The sequence below is a fragment of the Cervus canadensis genome, chromosome 1 (genome assembly GCF_019320065.1).
Source record: "Cervus canadensis isolate Bull #8, Minnesota chromosome 1, ASM1932006v1, whole genome shotgun sequence".
NCBI lineage: Eukaryota > Metazoa > Chordata > Mammalia > Artiodactyla > Cervidae > Cervus > Cervus canadensis.
The window spans coordinates 98,870,962-98,889,976 of record NC_057386.1 but is presented as its reverse complement, the minus strand read 5'-3'; the positions used below and the strand labels follow the sequence as shown (position 1 = coordinate 98,889,976).

At 37.7% G+C, this 19,015-nt stretch overlaps 1 protein-coding gene across 4 annotated transcripts in view; it reads left to right on the top strand.

Annotated features, from left to right (window-relative positions):
* Positions 1 to 3,035: 3,035 nt before the first annotated feature.
* The window catches only part of GRIA2 (glutamate ionotropic receptor AMPA type subunit 2), a 180,855-nt gene continuing 164,875 nt past the window's right edge, over positions 3,036 to 19,015 (top strand). For all 4 annotated transcript variants that reach the window (XR_006273114.1, XM_043487600.1, XM_043487607.1 and 1 more), the window contains exons 1-2: positions 3,036 to 3,523; positions 4,072 to 4,212. Coding sequence is in view for 3 of the 4 variants with exons in the window: in XM_043487600.1 (XP_043343535.1) it covers positions 3,436 to 3,523; positions 4,072 to 4,212 (229 nt within the window). In the remaining variant the exon portion in view is untranslated. The remainder of the gene's footprint in view (positions 3,524 to 4,071; positions 4,213 to 19,015) is intronic.

Sequence of the window (19,015 nt, the reverse complement as noted above, 5' to 3'; positions counted from 1 at the left end):
GACTTTCCTAAATGCTTTTTCATTTTGGAACACAAATTAAAACTACACAGAATTTGTAAGCATATATAAAATCCTAAGCATTTCAAAGCAGATTTTAAAAGAAAATAATTGCTTCTTATACTGAAGAAAAGACTGAGTAAAATAGAAATGAAAATGTTATGTATAACATTTATTTCTAGCCTAATGATAAGATTATATTAATCATACACAAAAAACAACAACAGTGAAAGCGACCAAACATACAAATGATAGAATGGTTAATATTTTTATTTCTTCCATTTGTACTGTTATTTATCCTTGTTTCATAACAATGCTTGCATTTTAGACAATTACCAAAATTGAACAGCAGAGGGCAGAGAATAGCAAACTGTGTCTTTGAGCACACTATCCTATTCAATTTTAGTCTCAGTAGTTTTGAAATTTTCAAATTTGATTTTACTACTGATCAATATGAGATATATTCTTGAAACAGGAAGTTTCTAAGTATTAAAAATAAATTACAGTATTTTTAATTTATTTGCATAACCACTTCCTTCAGCCAATTTAAATGTATTACATTCATACTGACAGTATTCTATGCCTGAAAAATGCTATATGATAAATACTATACTGAATTTGAAAAAATTTCATTAATGATAATACAAGCACAACAATGCCAATGCTGCAAGAGATTTATCTGTCTATATTTGATGTGAAAGTACATGCCTTGTGAAAGACAGTAACAAAGTAATAGTTGAATTACAAGTAATGCCTACTAAATTATTTTTATTTTATATATGAATTATAGTTGGTCACTAAACAGTAATATTTCCTTGAAATCTTACATATTATTTACTAAGAAAAATGTTTTTATGATTCAGCAAATTCTTATTTTATATTATTTATTTTTATAGATTGTAATTCAGTCAATTCTGGGTTCATCTTTGTCCTTGACTTTGAAATAGATTACGATAAAAATAGCTTTAGAAGCGACCTCTTTAAAAAAAATTAATTTACATTGACCCATTCTTTAAACATGACCAATTCTCCACATTTAACCTTCTCTCTCTCTTTCTCTTTCCTTTCATTACTAGTTACTTGATACGAAGTTTAAGTTTTTCTTTCGGGAAAAACTGAATGAAGAAAAATGATGGCTGAAAAATTTTCTATTTTGCTCTGAGTTGTTATTCAATCTTTTGTATAATAAAGAGTTCAAATAGAGAATAATGCAAATCATTTTTGTGCCTTTCATCATTACTAGTGATTGAATAAATCAGATGCATTTAATTATTCTTTATACTGTAAATGTGGATATATATTTATGTACATCTTCCTATTTTCATTCTTAATTTTTAAAAGGCTTTAAAATTTTTTTAAAGGCATTTTGACTCACAACACCTGTCTCATATACATAGAAGTGTATATTAATGGACTAAAATAAATTCTTGGTGATAAAATTGAGTGGTATTTTAACCTATAGTATAAAATCTTATTAATAGATTATGGATTCTTTTACTTCCTGGCTTAGGAATACATATAGAAAAATAAAAAAGAGGGAAAGACTATGACTTGAAATCCGAGAATTCCGTGATTAGAGAGTCATAGAGTCCACTTTGCTCATCTTTCTCATTTTAAAAGTTGAGGTCCGAAGTGATTAAGGGGAAGTATAACATGCAACAGTCAACAAGGAGGTTATACTAGTGATATTACTGTGACAATTGCACGGGAAAGCCGCACAGTAGACTAGCTCTTGGCATTCTGAAATATCACTAGGCTACTCCTTCTGTGATGTGGGCTCCAATCTCCAGCCTCCTGGAAACAGTCCCTTGTACTCAAGCATCCTTTACTGCTTTGTTTAAACCACTAAAGCCATAAACTCCGTGAGGAATTTCTGCCAAAGCAGGTCCCAGGCGTCGGCTTGGCAGGCAGTATGAGGTGCGTAAATCCCCAAGGGGAAATCCAGGCTTCCATCCTCCCCACCAACTCCCTTCCCCCAAACTTTTAATCCCTAACCTCATCTTTTTTCCCCAGTGGTCTGCAGTTCGCGGGTTCAAAGAGATGAGAGCTTGCTTCACTTTCTTTGGGCGCTGATTATTTTAAAAACTCACGGCCAAAAATGCGACGGAGTATCCGGTTTCTAGTAAGCCTCTGGGAAAGGTTGTGCAGCTCAGCGGCCTTTCAAGACTAGCTTCGTCTTTTCTTTCTCCTACAAGACTAGTTCAAAGGGAGTCTTCTTGCTTTCGATCTGTATACAGACGGGGATCTAAGTAAAGACTACAGGTCTTTGCTGTGTGTTTGTGTGTGTGAGGGGGAAGGGGTACGATGGGAGGGGGCTGGTAGTCTGCCTTGAAAATTGTGAGAGGGACCCGCACGCAGCAGGCTGGACAAGTTGGTGTCACAGCCCGGTGGAGCACAGTGTAAAAATGGGATTTCCATGCAAAGTGTTCCAAAGATTCAACCTTGATCTTCTCCTATGCGGTTTTGACCTTTAAAGATAGAATTTTAGGTTTTCCTTGGATCCTGCTACGTCCCATTTAGCTAAAGTTCACACTTTTGGAGCACTTCTTCATGGTGTTTTGTTCGCTTTCCTGCGGGTCAGGTGAGGTGGGTGGCAGCGTTTGTCTATTGCTAGGTGGGATTTGCAGGCTATAGAAGATAAAAATTAGCACTGCTTGCATCCTAAGACAGCAGGGCCTGGTGAGAGAACGCTTCAGCGCCAACAGCAATTAGCAGTTCGGCTTCTGCACGGCAGCCGGAAGTGGGCTCTGCTGCATTTGGTCCAGGCTGGAGCATCTATCTCCGCTGCAGTGGCAGCGGAGGCACAAGGGTAGCGCGGAAGGGAGTGGGGCGCTGTCCGCGGTGCTGAAAGGCAGATCACTGGTGGGCGCGACAGCTCGCGAGACCGGAGGTCTCTCCCGGGGGGCAGCGGCGGCCCGGCTCCAAGCCTCGCTCCCAGCCCTGCGCGCGCGAGACGCCGGGGCGCGCGGGGTGGGCGGGGGAGGGGCGCGCCAGCCGCCACCCGCGCCTCGCGCACGCGCGCCGGGCCCGCCTGCCGGTCTGTGACTCGCGTGTGTCTGTGTGTGTGTATGTGTGTGTGCGCGCGCGCGCGTGTGAGAGAGGGGAGAGGGAGAGGCGCGCGAGGGTGAGTGTGTGAGCGCATGGGAGGGTGCTGAGTGTTCCGAGGCGCTGGGACCACAGCGGCAGCCTGCTGGAAACCATCTAGCCGGTCCTCCGGACTTCGGAGCAGGCGCGGGGCGCAGGGCGGCAGCCACCCGCAGGACCTGGAAATAGGGATTCTTCTGCCTCCACTTCTGGTTTTTAGCAGCTTGGTGCTAAATTGCTGTCTCAAAATGCAGAGGATCTAATTTGCCCAGGAAAACGGCCAAAGAAGGAAGAGGAGGAAAAGGAAAAATAAAAAAGAAAGGGTATTTTGTGGATGCTCTACTTTTCTTGGAAATGCAAAAGATTATGCATATATCTGTCCTCCTTTCTCCTGTTTTGTGGGGACTGATTTTTGGTGTCTCTTCTAACAGCATACAGATAGGTAGGTACCCTTTGTGCTCTGCTTTTGAATTGTGCATAATTTGGTGGTAATCTTTGTTCACGGTGGACAAATTAATTCATGTCATGTAGACTTATGTCATACCTTGACTGCATTCCAGATTTAAATTGCCTAGAATATACATGTTTTTCTTAGGATGAAGCAAAGCTAAAAGATTGTGTCTCTGATACAACAGAGGGAAAGGTCTTCTCTTTTCGAACCCCCAAATTTTATTCATTTCGCCTTAACAACATTTTCCCGTTTGTTCAGAGTCTCTTGGGGTCTGAATGCACAGCTTGTGATCACTAGGGAGGGAGAACGTTTTGGCCACCCCTCTGGCCCCCGAGCTCCTTCGTATCTTGACCCCCTCCGTGTCTGGTCTATACCCTTTGAATATCCACCCCCGCTCTCCTGTTGCCCAGGTCCAGGGATGTGTTTATTCGTCCTATTAACGTGAACCAGGGACTCCTGGGCAGTCCCCCGCTAGCGGGCTCCTCTCCTCCCCACGGCCACTGACACTGTCCTCCTTGCTTGGTGTTTGTTCCTTGCAGGGGGGCTGTTTCCCAGGGGCGCCGATCAGGAATACAGTGCATTTCGTGTAGGGATGGTTCAGTTTTCCACTTCGGAGTTCAGACTGACACCCCACATCGACAATTTGGAGGTAGCCAACAGCTTCGCAGTCACCAACGCTTGTGAGTAATGAATATTCATGCCCTTTTGGGGGCCGCACGCGGAAAGCGGGCTGGTGTGTGTGTGTGTGTGTTTCTGCGTGTCAGTGTGTGGGTGTAGTGACTGCACACGCGCGTGCGTGTGACGGCGTCGGGAGAAAGTGGCTGCGTTCTCGGGGACCCCGCTGGCTGACAGTTGGGGGCTGAAGAGGAAGCGAGAGCCAGGGGAGAGTGTGCGCACTACGGAGGGGGGTGTATTGGAGATCGAAGGGGCTTCCTTAGGTTCGGGGTCTTGGCTTGGCTGGAGTCTTCAAAATAAGCCCCCCTCCCCTGCTGGTCTGGTGGCACCCGGCGCGCGGGGAACACGCGGTGCCCCAGGGCGCGCCGTCGGGCTGCTGGGTAGATCCACCGGCCCCGGGGTGAAATCGGCAGGCCTCGCTCCGGGTCACTGTGTGAACCCCGCGAACCTGTACTCTGTCCCGAGACGGGACAGGTTGTCACACTGGTCCCATAGCCGGTTTGGGGTCGTTACATAAGGCCCGCCGAGGGGTGCAGCGAGGCTGACGCAGCCGGGGAACCCGTGCAGTCCTTCCTAGCTGCCCCGGGAGCCGCAACCTGAGTCCGGGGGCGATCGTGCGCCGGGCACCATGGGCTCTCGCGGGCCGGGGGCTTTGTTCTCAAGTCGCGGGGCTCCCACAGAGGATGCGGGAGGAAAAGGAACTGAAAGAGGTGGCATGCGCCGAGTTTGGAATCTGGAGAAGTAGCCAGCCGATCAGCCATTTTAGTCTTTGCAGCCATCCTGTTAGTCCCAGCGCGGCGTGCAGTACTTGGGGACCCGCCGTGAAGCTACATCCAGGCTTCAAAGTAATAGGATTCAAGCAATTAAGTCTCCGCACGGTTCAGTGGAAAGACCGGCTGGCCCGGGTCCAGGCGCGGCCACCCCCGCGCGGACGTGGGCGGTGCGGCTACCGCCGGACCCCCTGCCCTCTGCCGGCAGCTGCTATCCTGCCCTGCCGACTAGGTTGGGGCGACTCCTTTCTGACTTGATGCTCTTGGTGTTTATTTCAGAGTTGACAGTTTCGCGGGGGGATTTGCAGATGCCTCACCTCCCACTCTGGCTTCCCTGTAAAGGACGGAGCGGAAAATTACCACCGAAAAATCCCAACTGCAGTGTCCCCATGTTAGACAAACAACTGGTTATCATCCCACGTTCCCATGTTGAGCTTTAATCGTATATTCCATGGTTAGTTTGATTGTAGTATCAGGAACATCCTCAGCCCATTTTGAAACTGCCATCAACCCGATGAATGAAGGAATGAAACAACTGTCTTTGATAGAACAGGGGTCATTATTATGGAGCTGTTAGATGCTTAGAATTAAACTGTTTATGAAAGCAGATTTAAGAAGATTTCAGTGCTGTATATTTTTTTTTCACATGTTGATTCCAAGAGAGAAAAGAAACTGGGCATGATGGGAAGGAGGTGGGAGGAAGAGAGACTGAGACTTAAGTGAATTTTCAGTTTTAAAAAAATCTTCCTAAAAGAATGCAAGAATATCTTGAAAAATTTTAGCACGTAGATACACAAAGAAACCGGCTGTAGTTTAATTTTTGAAGGCCTTTATAATTTGACCTATTTATCTACCAGAATTAGATTAGATTATTCATTTCAATTGATAACCAGGTCTCCAGTTGTTTTTTGTTTTTTTTTTCCCCGTCTGAATTGTGAGTTTGACACACAATTGGTCTAAATATCCAACTGTTTGTAATTGTATACTAGTGTGAAAATGCTGCGGAAAGTAATGAACCTAAGGCAAGACTAGGATTATTGGGAGGATTTAGGTTTTAAAAACTAGGTGAAAAGAATCGATATCTCTGCGTTTTGAAAATGGTCAATGATGTAGAAGTTCATTCATTGGTGAGAATTATGCCAGGGCCTGGCTGAGAGCAGGGGAGTTAGGTCCCCTGAAGGAAACGAGTATTTCCTCATTCCAAATGCTGAATGACTCTGTTGGGGCTTGTAAAGATTAAAGATTATGGTTAGTTAAGGTTAAGTGACTAGTTTAGGTCCTTAGTCTCAATATTTTTGAATAATTTATTTAATGTAAATTTTATTGAAATAAGATATGCAGACAGAAAATATACACATATTAAACACAGATATAAATACATAAAGTTCCACAGAATGGATACATCCATGTAATAAGAGATGGATTTCATTAGAAAAACAGAAACACAATTTAATTTGCTTGACAATTCTAAACCATCCAAGTGAATGGAGTGAAAGTCACTCAGTTATGTCAGACTCTTTGTGAACCCATGGGACTGTACAGTCCACGGAATTCTCCAGGCCAGAGTACTGGAGTGGGTAGCCTTTCCCTTCTCCAAGGGATCTTCCCAACCCAGGGATCGAACCAAGGTCTCCTGCATTGCAGGTGGATTCTTTACCAGCTGAGCCACAAGGGAACCCCAATTCTAAGAAAATGGGAAAATCAAATCTTCACTGTGCATCGATATTTTGTTTTTCTCAGAAAATAAAGCTGAAATAAAAGGTTGCATGTCTCCATGTCCCAAAGTTGCTCCTTCATGGGTTATTTGATGACACTAAAATAAATGACAGTGAGGATCTGAATGTATTTTCAAGTTTCTGGCATGGGAATTCAGAACCATGGCCTCTGCAACTCCTGTGCTATGAGTAATCTTACAGATTGCTGAATAGAACTAGTTACAGAAGAAAAAATTCTATTCTATCACTCATTGAATAGAATTTTCTGGAGTTGACATTAACTCATCTACTTGACACTTAAAGTTTTTGTGGCTCAATTTCTTCATTCCTTTAGGAATTTTACAATACAGAGTTTGCAAAATGAAATGGAGTGTTTGTGTCCTTTTTTTTTTTCTTTTTTAAACCAAGAGTAATAGAGAATGTAAAATTATTTTTTTTCAGAGGGAGAGATGCTTACATATAAACTGCATTCACAAAGTGAGCAGTTCAGAAATGAGTGGAAATCTCTGATACCAAATTTATTAAAGATGAGTCTTGATCACTTAGATCCTGCTCAAGGCTTTTTCTCCAATGCTTAGCCTTTGTTTCCTTGGCTCCTCAGTCAGGGGAATCCTTGATTCTTTCCTTTATGAAGTGGAAGCAGCAGTGTCAAACATGTAGGTAGCGGAAACCAACCTGACTTTCTCCCATTTCCTACAGAAATTTAAGGAATTCTACTTCATAATTCTACCACTAAAATATGTATCATCAGTCAGAGTTCATAAAATAGCTTGCCCTTCCTTTGAGTTAAAACATAAAAATCCCATAGGGTAAATTTAACCCTGTGTAATATATAAATTTAATGTATTAAGAAAGTAAAATTGTGAATCTTAATAATATAATTGCAAAATAGCAAAGACTTTAGTTTGCTAATTTGATTGTATCCCTGAGATGGAGGGGCTGCTTTGGGGATGCTGAGACTGACATGGCAGGACCCACTGAATGGGTTAAAGTTTTGCAAACGAAATAAGTCATTACATTCTGAACCCAGTAAATGCTGTGCTGGCTCTGAACTCCCTCCCACGCCCTCTTTCACAGTCACAGTGGGATAATTCAAGTACCTACTTGTTCCCATTTGTTTCCATGGTACCTGAGGAAATAAAGACAGATTTTCAGTTTTTTGCCTTCTCCTCTTTCTGCCTCCCTCCCCATTTCCTTTCTTCCTTCTTCCTTCTTAGCTAGAGAGCCTACTAAGGTTTTATTTTTCTTCCCCCTCAAGCCTGCTCCAACTTAAGACTTCAACATGAGAAAGTCCATGAAACCAGAAAAATAAATAACTTAGCATCCGATGTTCAACAGTTAAATCAGTGATGGGCCTCAAGAATTCCTTCTTCCCTCGCTCCTTTCCTTCTTCTCACCTCCCGCTTCAGCGTCAGTGTTTGTTGAGCACCGTCTAGTCATCAGAGAATAAATGAATGCTATTCCTATAGTAATTCATTTTTCCCTAACCTTTCCCCTTAATTCTCTTTCCAATAGTTTTCAAATTCTTATGGGCCTGGAGGCCTTTCCTGTACATTGCCACTGGGTCTTGTCTAAGCAGTTTGGTCTGAGGATGTGATGATATTCTAATCGTTTTTCTACAAAAGCAATTTATTACAGTAACAACATTTTTATGAAAATAATAAATGTGATATTTACACGTGTATGCACATATTGTATATAGGTTAACAAAATCAACAGGTTTTAGGAAATAATAAGCATTTTTACTTTCTAAAAAGTTTTGATAAACTTTAATGTTGTGCTCATTATTAAAACTTGGTTAAAATAAAATTGTCTAAAAGAGCTATGAACATATTTGATCACATAGAGCTTTGGAATTAAAATTATTAAATGTCTTCTTCAAAATTGTTCCTATTTTTTTAATGAATGACTGACAAATAGCTATTAATCTATTTAAAAATAATTTAATACTTTGATATTTCAATTTCATAAAAAATAAATTAAAAATATTAAATTTAAAGAAATAGCAGATGAAAATATGCTTTTTCTCTAAGCCAGTAGATGGAGATGTTGGAGAAAACATAGTTCTTTCATAAAACTGTTGCGCACACTGAATGCCCATTGAAACATTGTAAACACATTTATTTAGAGAAATTGAAAAAATAAATATAAGTGGCATCTGTTTTAGAAAAATTCATTTAAAATGAGGTATTTGAAAAGTAACTCCTAATGCCTTTTAAAAAGAGTGCCTTTGATTTTTTATTTTATTTTTAAAATAGATTATCTTATATATTTTTGTGAATTTGATTCATAAAGAAATTCAGGAATAGCATTGATTATAATACTCTTGGAAGAAAGAATTCTAAAAGTGTATTTTTTGGCTTTTTAACCTTGATTCTTCAGGTGTAATCTATTTATTTTATTGAAGTATATTTATTTTATTGAAGTATCATTAATTTGCAATGTTGTGTTAGTTTTATATGTGCATGCATACATGCTAAGTTGCTTCACTTTTGTCTGACTCCTTGCGACCCCATGGACTGTAGCCTGCCAAGCTCCTCTGTCCATGGGATTCTCCAGGTGAGAATACAGGAGTGGGGTTTCATGTCTTCCTCCAGTTTCATATGTACAGTAAAGTAATTCAGATAAATATATGTATGTATCCTTTTCCAGATTATTTTCCCTTATAGGTTATTATAAAATATTGGTTATAGTTCCCTGTACTATACAGTAAGTCCTTCAGGTATTATTTTAAGGAGTATTTCTTATCATTGCATTTTAGTCATGAATTATTGAGATGTGTATCTGCGTTCATTACACTGATGCTTGCTAAACCTTTGTTACACTTTGCATGAATTTGTCTGTATGTGTGTGTATACTTATATTATAATTATGGATTGTCAGCAGCTATAGTTTGGGTGGGCTATCATGTTCTATCATTCTGTCAAGATAATTACCAAAGCCTAGAGTTACCTATTTTAATGTATGCAAAAATTTTCATACAACCAGAATCAACTTGGATGCTCTTAAGCAATCATAAGAATTTGTAGTGTACCAGAACACAGGACCTTATAACCTGAGGGTAAATCTTTGATTATAATCAATTGGAGGTTACAAAGAATAAAATAGCTCTTTAAATGTAAGAATAATTAATTTGTTGTTGGATTTTTTTGTAGTTAAGCTTTTATACTGCATGTATCACAAGAGAATTTTAGGAAAATCAGGCATTATACTCAACAGAAATTAAAAAAAAATGGCATTGGTTGAAATACTTGGTTTAGGATATGAGAAACTGAATATTTAAATAAAAATGAGTATATGAAACTATAGGAATTTAATAGTAATCAGAATTTACTCTTATGCTATTGCTTTTTGAGGTCTTGCCGACTTCCACCTACTGATTTGAGAAGCCTGGGGCTTTTCCCTTTCATATCAAGCCTTTATAGTGAAGGGGTTGTTGCACCTTGACATTAAGACAGTAGAAGGCTGATTCATGCCAGAGCCTGTATCTTCTTGGAATTTCTTCCCAAAACCACCTTTCAAACTTCCTGGAGCCCTGACCATTTTAGGGAAAGCAGTAGAAGACCAGTTGTTTCCTGGTTATTCTATCACGTGTTGCTGTATGGTTGACTTTTCAGAGTGTATGTGTTTTTTTTTCCCTTTCTTCTTCCTCTGTTCTTTTACCTTTTAAAAAAGTCAGCGAAAGTGCTTAATCTGCAGAGCAAGTGCTACTACAAGAAGTAAACTTAAACTGAAATGTTTTTTATTTTTTAAGTAAGCAGAGGATATACTACATAGAGCTAAAATCTTGTATTAATAGTAGATTTAAACTTTTTATTGGGATGCTAGTGGCCAGTGGATAAATGTATTTCCTTTCTTCTTTAATTGATTTCTAGTGAAGATTCCCCAGACAAAATTGAAATACCAGATTTTTTTATTATGGCAATTTACATTCAGAATTTCTGAGATTTTCTCTAATGATCTGAATAACTCATTGCCAAATGCCTTAAATGACTATGCCTCTTCCATAGGATAGGAAAAATCATTGTTGAATTAAAATCTACCCACAATTTCTTTCTTAAATCTCAAAATCACCCATAATTTAAAATTTTTCTAGCAATAAAATATTTTTCAAAAAAGATTTCACTAATTTTGGAGAAAAAATGAATCTGCTTCTTACAGTGGTATTTGTTAGTAGTCTAAAACCTATTATTTTGGGTTACTATTCAAAGTATTTTGTCATTTTTGATTATATAATTTATAGAAACATTTAAAATTAACATGGAGAATGAAAACATGCCTTTCTTAAAGTCAGGGTCATGCCACTGTCGGCTTTGTGTGCGTCATGATTTTTAATCTATTAAACAGACTTCATATAGCAGAATTTCTTGGTATAGAATTCTATTTGTTAAATTCAGAATATTGCTATTACTCTACATTTGGATTTTATAAGAAACAATTTCTTTGCTATCTGCCTCAAGTCTTATTCAGATAGAGGTGTGATGCATTTTCATTTTCATCTACAAGTTGGATATGTTCAAAGTTATTATCTTTTTCCCTACGACTACATTGCTTTGTGTTAAAATGCTTTGCTGAAATAAATATTGGGATGATGCAGAAGCCGTGTTGAAGTGGTTTGCCTACAGGACTCTGTTCTCAGTACTCTGAGGGCTGTGGGAGTGTCGGTCATCCATTTTTGTTTGAATTTTTCGCAGAACATGACTGTACACATTCCTTGAATAGCCACAAAATTATCTTATTCTCCCCCTACCCCCCACCCCCAGGATATTGTATGCCATGATTTTCTGTTAATTCTTTCATTTTTAATTAAAAAATTAAAGCTTCAATATTTAATTTTAAATTAATTTTATTGGAGTATATTTGATTTACAATGTTGTGTTAGTTTCAGGTGTGTATGCAGAGTGATTCAGTGTGTATCTATTCTTTTTCAGATTCTTTTTACCCATATAGGTCATTACAGAGTATTGAGTATAGTTCCCTGTGCTATTCAATAGGTTGTTATTCACTTTAGATTTTATATATGGTAGTATTTATATGTCAGTCTCAATCTTCCAATTTAGCCTTTCCCACCCCTTTCTCTTTGGTAACCATAGTAAAATTTTTACAAAGCACAAAATTGCAAAAATATTTTTTCTTTTAGAGATATTAGACAATGACAAATTTATAGACACAGTTTTTTTATGAACCAATTGCTCTAATATTTCCGCTAATGGGTGTGATTCTTTTATATGTATGCCTTTTTTTTTTTTTTCCATTTCTGTATGGGCAGTTTATCATTACCACTTGTTTTCCAGTAATTTAGCTTTGTCCTATTTTTTATCCTATTGATAATTTGCTTCAGCAAAAATGAAACCCAATTTGTAATTGTAGTTTTCTTCTTTATATATTAACACAATATTTCAAAAATTATCCAAAATGCTTACTACTAATCTGTGGCTTAAAGGTTAAAGACAGTTTTGAAATGTAGAGTCTTGAGAGTTATAAGAATCTTCAACTGAATAGAATAAATAGGTGTGGGAGTCGGGGGTTCGTTATAGGAAGGGGATCTATGAGGACAGAGTTGCTTAGAGTGTTTTAGTTTTCATCTCAACATTTCTCAAAAAATGACACACACCTGTTAGTTTTACTATTTATTTAGATTGTCATACAGAATTCTACTTTAGAGTTTTAAGTATCTTAACACCTACATTTTTTTTTCCCGATTCTTATTCTGATATTTATAATATGAGCACATACTGAACTGAATTGAGAAATGCCTGCATTCTAGTGTGTCTATAACACTTTGAATAGGGCATCATATTTCTACTGAGCTATTTACCCTTTGTGTAATATTAATTTCAAACTATAAACACTGTGGTATTCACTTACTTTATGCTACTGTAATTCTTACACTCTGATTGAATTTCAGTGAACCTCAGAATGTGCATTCAATGCAAATATTTTTAGTCTAATCTTTATAAATACCAGGTGATACTGATGGAAACGATAGAAATATATTTATATAATCTGAGTATATCTATGCTTATTATGAAAACAGAATAAATATTACCTAATTCTTCATCCCTGTAGTAGAATATGGCCTTAATCAATCATGTCTAACTTCAGCATAAAATTGACTGAAACTCATGTTACATAATTTAAGAAAAGGTTTTCTCAGCCCTTAAAACTTTTGCAGCTTATACTAAGGTTTTGCATTAAAATACTATTCTCTTTCAGAATTAGTATTCATTTTACAATTTCCCTTGCATTAGTATTTGGTCCACTGCAGTAAGACTATGTCAGCCATGTGATTATATATTTTTTATTACTTATGCAAGAACAAAAAGATAGGTTGAGCATTTTGAAATAATTGTTTTTTTCCAAAAGGGCAAAAAATATTTTTCTTCATTGTAGATTGAAATTGCAAGATTTCTTTAAGTGCGGTGATGGTGTCATGGACAAACAGGGAAATCTGAGAGGCAGAGTAACTTGGTGTAGTAAGCAAAAGAGTAGGAATTTGGAACCGGAAATTTTTTTCTTTTCATTCTCTCTTTGTTTAAGCTTCTTCTTTACCTGGTGTCTTCTTAGTTTGCGTGTCTGCAGTCAGGCTTATACACTACCACTGAGCTATTATAAAACAATGAATTCTCATCATAATATTACTTCTGATGGACACAATTGGCTTGATACTGTTAACTACTTCCAGAGGGAGACAAGAAAGAAAAGAAGCATTCTGGATCTTTTATAGGCAAAAACACCACTTTCAGGCACTTTATTGCTCAGGGCTGATAAAAAAAAAAAAAAAGTCATTTTTGTTAATCATGAGGTAAACTAAAACACTGTAGCTAAAAATATGTAATATGGAAGGAATATACTACTAGAGTTTGAATTTATGAGACTTATAATAAACTTTATCTCCTACATGGTATTCTTGAGACATTGTAAGAACACATCAACTGATAGGGTTTATTTTCAGAACACAGAAAAATTTGTCTTTTTGTTTGTATTCTGGTGGTGACTTATTGTTCTTCTTTAACATCTAGATAGTAGTTTTAACAATCCTAGGTATACATTAAAATGTGTTATCATGTCTTACAAGAATATTTAACAAAATTAATGATACTTCTTGAACAGTATATAAGTTTTGTCATTAAAGTTAATTATGCAAAAAATCATTAAAGCACAGTTTGGGACTGAAATGCAGTACATGATGAGCAGTTTCAATTCGAAGAATAAGGATGATCAGGAAAGGGGAATCAGTTTAGTCAACATACTGGGAAATATTGTCATCTACATTTTAGTGGTACTCATTTGGACTATTTTAAAGATATTCTTTAAAGGCTTCATGTAAGTTATTTGTTGGGAATTGCAGATTTTAAGGGATTGTCTATTTTCAATAATCCAGCTACCACAGAAGTCGCTCCTGCAATTCTCAAGTGGGAGAGGGGCTTCTCTTTAAAATAAAAAAGTCTCTCTTCCCCACAAGAATTTAGCAAAGAAAGTTCTGGAAGTGCCAATCTCCAGGGGTGGTAGGAAGTGTGTGTTTGCTAGTTTTTCTTGAAAGACACAGTTCAATTTAGGACATGAGTTTTCAATTTATTTAGGTCTTATCCTGTGTTTGGGAAGGATTGAAAAATTTCAATCTTGTGTTTAGTTTATGTATGAATGAAATGGAGATATTGAACTTTATGATTCCCAAGCACTTTACTATTTATAGCTTTATTTGTTTTATCAGTTTTTTAATTTTATTTTATTTTTTTTAGTTTTTACTAGTCTGCAATGTTATTACTAATTTTCACATGGAGAGGAAATTTTAGTAACAGAGGCAAGAATTCGGAGGAAGTATCAAGGTGTTACAGAGTTTCAGTTTTTTCCTTTGTCTCTCAGAACACAGGCAAGTCAAAATAATCATCGTAATGATAAATGTGCAAGTGTTTTGTGTACAAAATAAAAGACATTGATTCTTTGTAGTTTGCAGCCATGGTATCATAAGACACAAAGTAGCATTAGTCGAATCTGAACTTGGAATGAAATTCTGATCTTACTGTTAGATGTGTGACACTGGACAAGTTTAATGTGGTCTAAGTCTCTGTTTCCACCTTTGTAAAAAGGAATCATATGTTATAGGACTATTTTGAACATAGAGAATAGGCATAAAAGACTATGTGTTTGGTGCATCTAAGTGCGTTGTAATTAGTGGACTTTATCACTTTCTCTATTGGGGTGTTTGGATGGCTTTGATAAACACTTGTTGAGGACAGAGAAAAATGCACTTCTAGTTTCTTGCTGGAATCTTCTGTTTCTTGTACACCTGGGCAAGACTGTTTGGTGACAAAGGAGAAACCAACGAAGCAAACCACATAAGTCACTTAAGGATATGTTTAATGCATTGAAAGAGGAGAATGGTTTTCAAAAGCCGAGATGCTGAAACTCGAGCAGTATCACATCTTTTCTTTTGTCACATGCCACTTCCTTGAGGATGTTCAATAATTTGGAGCTCTTTCATCCCCGGTGAATCTTGCAGCACGTAATTAAGATACGTCCACACATTGTCTAACTGCACATTTTAGATTCCTCATGGTTTATTTCACCTGATTAATCAAATTGTATCTATTTAAATGAAAAGCAGATGAGAGAATACAAGCTTTAGAACCAGGGTTTGAATCTGATTCGCAGCTTTGTGACACAAAACATGTTTTATTTTCTGTTTGTGGAATAAGGCTGTTTCCTCATCATGTAGGTGTCATTATTGGGGATTTAAATGAGGAAATAAGTGCTTTGATTAGTTTGTCATAAGTGATCCCAATATATCCTTCTTTCCTGTATCTCAGCCTTTTACAGTGAATGGAAGAGTGTGCTCAGATTAGTGGAGGAGAATAACATGGAGATCATTGCCTTCAGAGAGCTTATATATTTGGTAACTTTACATTTATGTATAACTTTTATCTTTTCAAAACACTTTCATAGCTGTTTGGTCTTCACTGTAGCTCTCTGCAGTTTATAGGATAAATGGAATTATTGTTGTTCATTTCTAGATGAGAAAGCAAATTTAGGTGAGTCCTTCTAAGCTGCTCTAAATTTGTGGAGGAACTTCTTTTACTTTATTTTTTTTTTATTGCATAGGTGCCTATTTGATTTTAACTTACTATTTTCACTTTTAACAATAGAAAAACATAAAAGCACACACCACCACATTTTAAAAAATAGTTGCTTAGTATTCTCTTGCTTAAGTTTCCTTGCTTGGGTCATTTCGATTTTTTTCCCATTTTTTTTCATCCCTACGAATATTGCTCCGGTGAGCATTCTTTATGCCTTTACCTCTGTTTGTGGATATGTATCTGTGGAAAAATTCCTGGAAATATAAGTGCTGGGTACATTTGGAGTTTTGTTGGGCATTGCTCGCCAGGAAAGCTTGTGCTCATTCAAGAGAGCTGAGCTGAGCTTCCGTGAACCTCCCACTTGAGGAGGACAGGTTTCCGATGCCCCATCACTGTGCTGCTCCTGTCTGTTGCGTCCACTCTAGTGATGGAACCCTCTTGCTAAGCTGCTGAACTGGAATTAATCAGAGGTAAGATCTTGGCCAAGTTTTAGAAATTCGGCTGCGGGCATCAAACAGAAGGACTCAAGACTCTGCCTGGAATGCGCTCTCTCTGTCCTCCTTAGACCAGCTAGTTGGATGACTACTTTGGCCCAGCTCTGGGGAAACTTCTCTTAGAAAAAAAAAGTTGTAGTTTAACATCTACTATGTGGCTGTCTCTGTTATGGGTATTGAGAATATAAAGAAGATTAAGTTGTAATCCATGTCCTTGAAAAATTTATATTGTAATTGCTGGAAAAAAAAGTTTAAAAATTCACTGGGCATTGCTATGCAAAACAGGTGTGCACACTGTTTTACTGAAACAGAGAAATCCAATTCTGAAAAGAAAGAAAATTGGTAAACGTGGTAATGCACTGCTGAAAATCTTGGCCTTCTTCAGGAAAGAAGTAGAATGGAATTGGTAAGAGCATGGTTTCTGAAATCAAAAGACAGAATTCAAGTCTAACTTCTAATTCTCATCTTGTAAGGTAAAGCAATGATAACCATATTACTTAGCATGTATAAAATTTTCTATCCTTTCTGACAACTTTGAAATAATAATAGTATCTACAAAATAAAGTTTGATAATGAAAATTACACATAAGCATCTGATTTTATAGTTTAAATATGTGTACTCACTAAATCATAGCCTTAAAATGTATTTTGAAGAAAACCGAATTCAATGACAAAACAATTGGAAGAATGGAGACCTGCTTCCTTTCTTCTTTTCTTTCTTCCTTTCTTCCCTCTTTCTTTCTTGCAGGTTTTAGAATATTAATTTTTTTTTCAAAAATCAATAAACAATCAATGCTGCTGCTGCTGCTGCTAAGTCGGGTCAGTTGTGTCCGACTCTGTGCGACCCCATAGACGGCAGCCCACCAGGCTCTGCCGTCCCTGGGATTCTCCAGGCAAGAACACTGGAGTGAGAAAGAGTAAATACATCTGCTGCAGCCTGAGTCAGAGTTTTTCCCAATGTCGGATGGCAGTGTAGCCAGTATATTAAAATAAGCAGATTGGGTGTGATATGATGGCTGCAAAATTTACCAGTTGTGTGACTTTGTATGTGTCAGTTTAACTTTCTAATCCTCTTTCTTCCTCTGTAAAATGGAGATTATTATAATACCTGCCTCATAATGAAATTGTCAGATTCAGATGGTAATCACTGCCCTATATAACACAGAGATTGATGCTGCTAATTTCACTGATTTCCAGTCCCCTGAGTGCATATTAATTATATACACTTAGCTCCATCCTTGTAGATTCATGGAAAGGAAGTAGCTAAGGAGATCTAATAGAGCTCGCTATGTAATTTTCAAATTAATAAGCTTCTTTAATATAACCATTTGAGCTAAGAGTGGAGACTAGAGCTTTATTGTTCTCATTTTTAGAATACTAATAAATATGCACAAGAAAGAATGACGGTGTTGGTTCTCCATGATGAGGGTGATATCAGACCCACGACTGTTGTGGCCTCTTCCATGTGGTTCAGTCCTCTGCCTCTTCATGCTGCTCAAGAGGCCCTTGGTCACGTTCCCAGGAAGTTCCTGCCTCAGTCTGAATAAGGGAGGCTACTTGCCTGTTCCCTGTCTGTCAGAAAGGTCTTGAAATTGAAAATTTTTCAAATAGTTACCTGTCCAGAGGTTACTTTCTTTGGAGAATGGAAAAACAGTTTTCGGGCAGATGTAATCTCTGAAAATGAGTAGAAGTAAGGAAGTCCCATGAATGAGTTATTTTCCTGGTTTATAAACCATTCGCTCCCTCACTCTGTGTTGTCTTCCCTTACTCTGAGCCTTCCTCGTGTTGCAGAAAACAGTAGCGTGGAGACTTTTTCATGTAGGATGGTAAGAAGGTGGGTCAAAATTACTCTTTTAAAGCAAAGGCATGTGCTTATAAGATTTGTTGCATTGGTGACTGGATTTGGGCCTGAAGTAGGAAACATTGGGAAAAAAAGTCAAATGCTTGTCTTCAGGATGCTTCCATCCCCATTGCTTGTGTGCATCAAAATCCATTGCAGGATTCTCTTCTTTCTTTACCGTTTCTCAAACTTTAGTAGGAAAGGAAAAGGTAAGTGAAGTCACTCAGTCATGTCTGACTCTTTGTGACGCCGTGGACTGTAGCCCACCAGGCTCCTCCGTCCATGGGATTCTCCAGGCAAGAATACTGGAGTGGGTTCCCATTTCCGTAGAACAGGATAAGTTTCCATTTTGGAAATTATTCATGGGTGCAGAATTATTTTTATGGCAAAAGTAGAAGTAATTAATCCAGTAGAAAATCCACATGATTTTCTTATTATTTTAGAATGTGAAGAATAGTCATTGTTTCCAGGTCATTTGTAAATATTGTCCTATAACTTGGAACTATATTTGAATCAAAGTGTCATAAAGAGCAGAAATGGTAATTCTAACAGTTATGAAGAAAACATAAAAGAGATGGAAGCTAAAAAGCCATTGTCTTGCACACTGACTTAGAATATGTTATTGAAAATGGGGTGATTAAATGAGAAATTGGTGATATTAATGGTGGTGTGCATTTCAGATCTTTTAAAAGCAATTTTAATTTTTGAATCATGTTTGGAGATGATAATATACATTTTGTTTTGCAAGTTTTTCTTTTTTTGCCTTCTCTGCCACACGTTCTTCAATTTAGTTTGAAATATCATGGAGACACTTACACCTTGCTAGTTCTCTTGTAACTATACACATAACTATTAAGAGTTTGAAAACTTCAAGTGACAAAATCTTGAATATCTGAAAAAAAAAGATTTGAG